The sequence below is a fragment of the Nuphar pumila genome, chromosome 7 (genome assembly GCF_984573655.1).
Source record: "Nuphar pumila chromosome 7, dmNupPumi1.hap1.1, whole genome shotgun sequence".
In the NCBI taxonomy this organism is placed as follows: Eukaryota; Viridiplantae; Streptophyta; class Magnoliopsida; order Nymphaeales; family Nymphaeaceae; genus Nuphar; species Nuphar pumila.
The window spans coordinates 19,750,863-19,760,078 of record NC_143255.1 but is presented as its reverse complement, the minus strand read 5'-3'; the positions used below and the strand labels follow the sequence as shown (position 1 = coordinate 19,760,078).

At 38.5% G+C, this 9,216-nt stretch overlaps 1 protein-coding gene across 2 annotated transcripts; it reads right to left on the bottom strand.

The window, feature by feature from the left end:
- Nucleotides 1-226: 226 nt before the first annotated feature.
- LOC149831414 (kinetochore protein) lies at nucleotides 227-8,880 on the bottom strand. 2 transcript variants are annotated; one of them, XM_090012057.1, is made up of 14 exons: nucleotides 8,835-8,880; nucleotides 8,707-8,731; nucleotides 7,503-7,594; nucleotides 7,123-7,162; nucleotides 6,734-6,798; nucleotides 6,530-6,643; nucleotides 4,723-4,939; nucleotides 4,267-4,490; nucleotides 4,051-4,176; nucleotides 3,717-3,868; nucleotides 3,496-3,593; nucleotides 3,252-3,343; nucleotides 670-806; nucleotides 227-471 (listed from the first exon to the last, which is right to left on the bottom strand). In XM_090012057.1, the coding sequence occupies exons 1-14, from the start codon at nucleotides 8,856-8,858 to the stop codon at nucleotides 402-404; spliced, it is 1,476 nt and encodes a 491-aa protein (XP_089868183.1). In that variant the 5' UTR covers nucleotides 8,859-8,880; the 3' UTR covers nucleotides 227-401. The 2 variants fall into 2 exon arrangements, with proteins under 2 accessions (XP_089868183.1, XP_089868184.1); XM_090012058.1 differs by having other exon boundaries at nucleotides 6,734-6,795.
- Nucleotides 8,881-9,216: the final 336 nt, after the last annotated feature.

The window sequence follows — 9,216 nt, the reverse complement described above, 5'->3', positions numbered from 1 at the left end:
CAAAATTATTACCCAATCTAAATCCAATTTTAAATCGGATCTGGTTTTGGCTAACAAATCCTACTAATCCAATTCAGATTCGTGTTAGATCCGTCCCGTTGACATCCCTAGTTCCAACCTTCGCCCGGCGTAACCTCACTAACCCCAAACAGTGTTCACAGAGCTAAATTACCACATGCCAAAAAAAAGTTTATCCACAGTCAACAGCAAGCTCCAAACCGATCAGCCATAACCAGGACAAAACCCACAGATTGAGACCAAGAAAGTACCTTGTCATCTTACATCTTTGTACCTTTGCTTCACCATGTTTAACCGCTAGATTAACCGGTCTGAAATTTTCCAGCAAAACAGGAGCAGGAAACTTCACAACCTACAGTATGTTGATCCTTTTAACTGACTACTCATGTCAAAATATCTGAAAAGTAAGTACATAAGAAAACCATCTTGCCATCTGCCGCACGCACCTCTTCCCTGTTTAGCAAGTTCAAACAGTTTGTGTCATTCACGCTTCTTACTTCCAAACAGCAAATTATGTTGCAACATAGCAACAAGTTGCAAAATACGAAACAATAAACACACACTTACACACCTACGCTCGTGCACACAGACACATGGTTAACTGTAATTGTCAGCAGTATAAAAGATGGAATGAATGAGAAGCAACCATACCACGGAGCATGAACTCGAATCAGCTTTCCAGTCTTTAGTTCAACATTGTCACAGATCCTTGAGTTGAAAACAATTGTTCTATTTTCCATTTCTCCATCATCAACATGATTATGCAAGCCCTTCACGTGCTGTGAGCTCTGCAACAAATGTGAATGATACACAAACACAGACTTTTCAAAACTTGACGTTTCTACCATTGGCATGCAGTAAACTGAGATGCAAAGCTTGTAAGGGCAGGATATCACTAGTTCATATATTGAAAACGTAGAACGAACTAAACCCACACAGCAAATGAGGTTTACGGCAAACTGAAGGCAGACGTAATATGCTTCCACCATGCCTCAAATGAAAAAGCAGCATTACTATGCCCACAATAGCTCCCTTCATCTGGTAGGGGCGACTTTGAATGTCACCAAGTTGATGGGACGTCACAAGTTTGAAACCAACGGGCAGTGCCCCTTGCCTCAAGGTCAAAGCTGGGTGTACTCCCCGGTGGGCAGTGGGGACCATAAGGGTTTTACCAACCAGAGGCCAGCAAATGTGCAGTCAGTGAAGGGTTTTTTTCCCTTGGATTATCCAAAAATCTAGGATTGCTATATGGAGCATAGGCATATAAAATAGTCTATGGATCCAGGGTGCTGGGGGAACTTAAGGAAAGGGGCATCGAGGAAGAAAGGAGCGGAAATGGCCATTTCCTCCATGTCATGAACTACAACCTACAATGGAGCCATGGAGGCTTCCTGGCAGACTGCAAAGATTTGTACTCCAATGAATCAACATTGTGGATAAACTGCACTAGAGAGGCATCTTCAAATAAAATATGGAAATACTAATCATTCTTCTCTATGCACCCTAGTTCCAAGATCCCAGCCAGCAAAATGCCATTTTTATTAGGTGTTAATGGCATTTGGTAGTTGCCTACAAACATCCAATCAATTGAAATCAAACCCCAATTTTGGTTGGGTGTTAATGCCAGGGGCATGCAGATAAGATGAACAACAGTGATGGAGAAAATCAAGCAAAAAAAAATTTAGCTATTTTTTAATGAAATAGAGAGAAACCATCCATCCATGGGAAGTCAAAGGAAACTTACTGAACACTTTTGGATTTTCATGATCCATAACATACATGAGTAATACAGGCTGAATCGATTAGCAAATCTATAAGTCTACCCTCTAAGAAAAAAATAAATGCATGTGTATGCCATCATGTTGCTTAAAGGTGCCCTCTAATTTCGCATTTTCTGCCTATTATTGTTTCAGTCACTTAAATCATGATTCCCTCTCTTCTTAGAAACTCCAGCAATGTAGGCACATATCTAAATCTCGGATACCCTCCAATGAGGGTGCAGCAGCCGGAAGTAGATCATTTGTCACTAGGAGAACCAACCTGCATTCTCCCGTATCATCTTCTGGATATGGCCCTCAGGATTTTACCCACTTCTAATTGACATCGCTACCACGGCCATTTATGTTCTATTTGGTTCTACCCAAATTCACCTACAGGATACACCTAAAGCACTTGTGCTTGATATGACTCTCATATCAAATTAATGAGGCTTTAGGAACCACTTGAATCTGGCCTTCCCCCACGTAGGCATGATAAGGATCATACATGAGCACTCTTAACTAAATGGATACATGGACTCAAAAACCAATCATATGGTGCTCTTCAATCCCACACTATGCGATGCAAATGCTCTTCCTTAAATGGATACGTGGAATAAAAAACCAATCCCATGATGCTTCTCGGTCCAACCCTACAGCATTTAATCCACCAGGCTTTGATCCACTTGAACCTGCCTTTCCTCTCTCAGAACAAACTAGTGGGAAAATGCCCCACCCCATTTATACTGTAGTTTAGGAGCTAGTTGATTACACATATTTCAAAATTTCCAACAGTTCATTCAGGGTTTTCAGGCCAGATTCTTGTTACATACACATATCACCAATACTTCATACTTTAAGGACAGCATGTAGTCCAGTGCCCACCCATCTACTTGAAGCGTGAAGTTTAGGTGCCAGGATTGACTACAAATATTTCAATTTTTTTGTCAGTCCAGGCCTTGGTATACCTTTCAGACTAGGCCCATATACAAGATAATTCTACATCCCATGCTTTAAGGACTGCATATAACCCATTACATGATGATGCACTTTAAATACTGCATGTTTTAACATGCATGCCAGCTGGTCTAGGGATGACATACAATCAAGCTGCACTCACGCTTTTGTTGTCTATCGACAAAAATGAACAGACTCATGCATGCATGCAAACTATGCAGTTATATGCACAAATACTGATTATGCAAGACTTATATTACACATAATCAAGATAATCATGCATGCAGATGTATACAGTTATAAAGTTTATAACATGAAAGACTGGAGGGAAGTAACCAAATTCAGTCCTTCATTATTGGATTATAGATTATCGCAAAGAGCAAATGCCACTTGCTGTGATTAAATGAGTGGAGTATCAACAATCAGTGATTTGAGACTTCAATAAACAGATGGGAAATGCAATTTCCAAACATAAAAGAGAATGCTGCATGACTCCTAAAATTAGAAACATCAAGAAACCTGGTTTTTTCCAGCCAGTAAACAGCAACAAACAGTTAGTTTGGCTTCGAAATATCTTGCAACTATCTGTACGTCAAAGAATCTCATTTCATCTGTGAGGACAACAACCAATTGTAGGTTAACAAGCCATTTTTTCTCAAGATGGAAAAACATTTACATGCACATGCTTGTCCTACATTCTATGAGTTTCAATATCATGGGTCACACAAAAGAAAAAGCTGGTGACCAACTTGTTAACCACTACCTTGGAAATTTCTTCCTGCCTCAACCTGCTTCAAAAATTTCATCCGTCTTTCTTTTTCACCCAGCATTATTTGTTGTAACCTCCCAAAATATCCAAACCTATGAAGCAAGGAAATATGCACATAGATAGTTGGCAGTTACACAATATGCTAGATGGTTGGCAGTTATATATTTCCAACTTTCAGCTCAAAGGGAAGTGAAATATAAGGTATTTAGACTCACCCCCTCTGTTTGTTGTGGGAAATCACATTGTCATCACTGTTCATGGCAGTGAAATCGAATACCTCCATAAAATGATCTGCCATTGTTTTCTCTTTTATTGATGCAATGGCAAAACTGGAAGTTGGGTCACATTCATTGAGGGATTCAATACCCTATATCAATAATTTAGGTAATTATTTACAGCAGGTGGTTATAAATAAACACATTTTATGTGCAAAAAAAAGTGTGGAAAATTATATTCTAAAGCATAAAATTCCATCATAACATATTTGTGAAGTATATGCAATCTTTTGCTGAGAATAAAATGAAAGATGATAAACATTACAGAAATTACCTCATCCTCACCAGAAATTCCATCATCTGGGAGTTCTTGTAGACATTCACTTTCCTTCAATCCATAGCCAGAGGAGGCTAAAGTCCTCTCCAACAACCATTTCCTCTTTTCTGTTACTGCACAAGGCTGCAGGATCAAGAGGTCCAATCAAATACTCAGCACCACATAAAGGATAACACTGATGCTACAAATTTCAAACAATAAGTTGTTGAAGACCATGTCAAAAGGTAGCTGTGCTGAATCATTCTGTTCACAGAGGCATTCCAGAAGTTTAACCATGGAATTTGAAGCAATTTCTCCAAGATCTTCAAGTCCATTATGCACTTCAGGATCCCCAGAAGATATGGCATTTCCAAACTTCTGATCCAAAGAACAAGTGATTTCTTCCTTGCATGATGGTGGACGAAAAGAAAACCTAAGTTTGGTTTTTCTTTTGCTACCTAACAAGAACAGATGACAGTCAGTGGTTATCAAATAGAGCAATACTGATATTTTCCTCAAATATTCTAATTTTTGGTAGTTTTAAACCAGCTTAATATCAAAATAAAAAGAAAATAAAGAAGATTAATTTCTACAATACAAATTACATAATAAAAAGGACAATGATAGAATCTGATAGAATGATCTAGCACTGAGGACATCAGTTGCACCAGGACATTCATGAGCAGTCACCTTTCTGAAAAACTTCTCCTCCAGTACAACGAGAATGGGAGGAGGAGCTGCCAACATTTCCATGTAAGAGAAGTTCCTCAGCTTCTTGGAAAACCCTAGACCATGTACACTGTTCGTCTACAACATATTCTTTTTCAGTCCTGCGACTTCTTTTCAAATTTTTTTGGTTGCTCGTAGCCCCAGGAATGGTATGAAGACCAGGAAGCATGTTGTTCTCCTTTTCCAATGAACCACAGAGACTGGTTCAGCATTCTGAGGACCAGCACAAGCAAATTGCAGAGAATACAGAAAAATAAAATAAACTAGTGCATGCTCATGCCACAGAAAATGGTCAGTCATACCGTAGAATCTGACATTATATATGATATTCAACATGTTTGAACACAAAAAAATTGATTCAAAGGACTTAATTGAAGTCATGAAAATGTATACAACTAACATCTTACAGTGGGTTCTTGGCAAGGGTGTGCAAATTTTAAATTGGTATTTATTAGCTTATTATGATATTTGACAGACAAGCACACGCACCTGTGTGAAGCTATCAACTGCTCCTACTAAAGACCCAAACATGTACAGACATCAGGTCCTATACTAAAATCCAGGAAATTATCATCCCTCTTTATCCCATGCTCTCTCCTTCCCCTCCTCCCCCTGAGCAAACAAGATGCATCTTTTACCTAATATGGATCAGATTCTACAAGTTGAAACCCTACTGGACATAACAACATGGGAAGAGAGTAAATGAAACAAAAACAGATTCCAAAAGGGACAAAATGCAAACTTGAAAAACCCTTTAATTTTTTTCCTTTAAGATCTTACAGGTCCTTTCTTGAGAGTACAAAGAGTTGATCAAGAAAGGGCTGCACCTCTAAGTCAAAGTATATGTTATTGCAATTACCTGACAGAGTCAAGCATGCTATGGTGCATTAAGATAGGCAGCAATCAAGATGTCTATACATTGCTAATTTTATTGCAAAAAATGAAAATCATATAGAAAAAGAAAGATATTGACTGTCTCAAACATCATTCCAAAAGTAAAAAGTGCCCAATTTCATGAAAGTAAAAAGAAAAAGATGTTAACATTAACACCATAAGTAACAAGAGGAACAGATAGGTGATACAACACTAAAAAGGTGGTCATATTAGTCTCAATTTCCTCCACTTACCACCATCAATTCAAACAGGGGTGGTCACAAATCTATGAAGCCATAGATAAAAGAAACTGTACAAAACATAGCTTTATTAAACATATAACCTATGTCACAGGGACTCGGCAAACCGGGTGCCGCACCCGCATCGACACGACGTGGGTGCGGCACCCGGTGCGGTCAACCCGATCCTGGGTGCGTTGACCGCACCCAGAGTCATTTGTGTCCAATTTTTATATTAAAAAAAAAATTCTTCGCACCCAGGGTCCTAAACGAATCGGGTTTGATCCATAAGAAACCGGGTCTCAAACATAACCCCCCCCCCCCCAAAAAAAAATACTCTCAGCGGGACCCGCGCTAGGGGGAGCCCTAGGACCCCCCTTTCTGCAAGGGCAAAAACTCTAAATCAGGCTCCACAACTCATCAACTCGACCCCTCCCCTACACAAAGAGGGCACAGGGAGGGGGGCTCGACCCCTCCCCTGCACAAATTATATATATATATATATATATATATATATATATATATATATATATATATATATATTGCCACACCCCCGCACCCGCACCCATGTGACATAGCATATAACAGATACTAGAGACCAAAGTTGTGGACTTGTGGTCACAAATTAAAAAACATTAACAACTTTTGACAGTTACCTCATCTGAAATTGCTTCTTCATCTGAACCATTCAACAAAACATTTTCTGAATTCACAACTCCCTTGTCTCGAACATCAAGTTCTTGAATGAGTTCTTGTGAAGAACAGTCCACCTAACCAAGAAAAATTCACCAAATAACAATGACCCATAAGATGACAACCATATGCATAGGAAAAGAAGACCATGTTGTCATTAGGTATACCAAACAAGATGCTATCTTTCCTGTAATTAGCTCTGGATAAATGCTTCTGGAAATCACCTTGTCTGCTGAAAAGCCAGAACATAAATCGTCATACTTCTGTAGAACAGAAATGTATAGTTTGCAGTTGCAAAAATCAAAACAAAAAACAACAGAACTTGGAGGAAATATTTGATTCAGGTCACAAAATGAAACCTTATCCTAAAGTACCTTGAAAGAGGTATAAAAGTGGTGATAATAAACTAAAAAACAGAATAATTTGAAAATGAAAAGAAAATACAAAGTTATTTCTTGACTGTATGACAAATTGCTATTCCTCAACCCCAATCATTCTCATTCTTGAATCACAAGAATTAAAATATCAAAGAGAAAAACCCAAACCAGGCTATTACCTGTATGCACCTCCTTCCGGACTGCAGCCAAATGCTCACCCTATCAACAAATAGCTACATTAATCGATGCAATGAAATAACTATGCATTTTTCTCATAACTTGTACAAATAAAAAAAGATTGCTGTTATCATGAACATGCAACACCATGCAGCAGTAAGTCAAAATATTGTCACTATCTTTTATTCTACGCACACATCTTCCTTACAAAGCCAGCGAATTCACAGTTCTCTAAGAACAAAACCAACGAGCTTTTCTGAAAGTCACATGAGGCAGCAATGCATCACATAAATACGATATAATGTCCCAGTTACATATGAACAAACATGTTCTGAGAAGAAAAACTGCATCATCTAAAGTTCCCAAAACCTAGATCTGATACCTTTTGCTTGTTCTGATACAGACGTTCAAAATTGTCCAGAGAAGCACAATACACAACATCTTCAAATTCCCCAATGTCATCAGCATCATCATCTGCAACCATAACCAGAATCAATGATAGAAATCAACCAACCATATGAAATCCAAGCTAACACATATCTACGGAGAGTCCAGCTAACCCAACTCAAAATCTCAGCAGCCCAATTGGAGTATTGGACTGAACTTGGCTCAAGTTATGGCCTGAAGACTCTGAACTAAAGGGCAGTGAGACAACTAATCCAAATTACTTGACTTACTAAATCCCACTAATCAATACAAATTCCAACAAAACACACGCCCATTCAAGTTCAAAGATGGATTCCAAAACAAGAGTTCGCCGAAAACTTGACACAATGAACACCATACAAAACCAAACTGCTATGTCACACAAATGCTTGATTCCTGCTCGCTACTCACTGTGCTATATCACCATATATAGAACTCTGAATCAATTATACGTAAGAAAAGCAAGGAAAATAATAAAGATAAAGAGGAATTGATATCCCATATTTTGCCCATGTGATGCAGTTAAAGTAAAATGACTGCACCAAACTGCAAGTATGGATAATTTTAAGTCAATTATTTTACTAATGCAGGTTATATGCTTGGCAAACGAGCCAAATCAAAGCCGAACTTCCCAATTGCCATGGAAATTCTAAATTGGTGAAACCACATTCAATCAGTAACACTTTTTGGCCTTGTGGGTACTGAAGCACCTATTAATCGAAGAGCAAGGCCACCAATAGACATCACGAAAACAACGCGAAAAGCGCTACCCAGAATCGAATCCGATCAATTGCATGATTTACATCTACCGGCTGTGCAAACTAACGGGTGCCTAAACTTTACAGAAGATGTCCACTTAGAGGCATCCATTACGACCCGAAAAGGATTGGAAATCAACATACAAGTAAACTGATAGAAACCGTAATCGATTCACGGATCAAATAAATCCTTGAATTGAAGACAAAACAAATGGAAACCATTATGTAAACCAAATAGATACAACGTTCTGATGTTAATAACCTAAAATAAAACAAAAAAAATACAATTCCCTGCAAATTTTCAAGCGAAATAAATATCGAATTACGACCCCTAAAGAATACACAATATCATCATAGAATATGAAAAATAATATTTACAAAAATGGCGGGAGAAAGGGGGACCTGAGATTTTGTTGGTCGGTATATACTGCAAAGGGAGAGAAAATGAATAAATTAAAGAATAACAACCTTGATGTAAATAAAAAGATGGACGGGTGGTGGAAATGAAAAAAAAGGGTTTAGGGGTTTACCGGAAAATCGTTCGGAGGCCACATTTTTTTCCTTTCGCGCTCCTTTCTCCTCGCATATTTGTTGCAGAAAAATGGTTTTAGTTTGTGGAGTTCGTTCGACGTTATGGATCGGGTTTGTGACCCAACCCAAGTAAGGAAGCAAAGGATTTGGTACGGGTTGGATCACGCTCGACCCGCTATAAATCAGTGTGGCTCCAGATCAGAGCCGAACCCTTCTGAAAAATGAGACACGGACCTCTATAGATCGGATTATTTTGAATCTCCTAATCAAGAACATTGCTTTCGGGTTTGGATTTTAAAAAAGGAGCTGAAAATGTATTTGCATCAGATTCAGACTTACGTGATTGGAGCCTTGCGGGTTTGGATTTGCATTCGAATCTTT

Excerpts from the sequence above, each read along its gene's own strand:
- LOC149831414 (XM_090012057.1), bottom strand. The coding sequence starts at position 8,858 with ATGTGGCCTCCGAACGATTTTCCG. Across the intron at positions 4,940-6,529 it reads AAGAAGCAATTTCAGATGAG|GAGAACAACATGCTTCCTGG; the intron begins GTAACTGTCAAA and ends TCATTGGAAAAG. Across the intron at positions 3,594-3,716 it reads TCCCACAACAAACAGAGGGG|GTTTGGATATTTTGGGAGGT; the intron begins GTGAGTCTAAAT and ends CTTGCTTCATAG.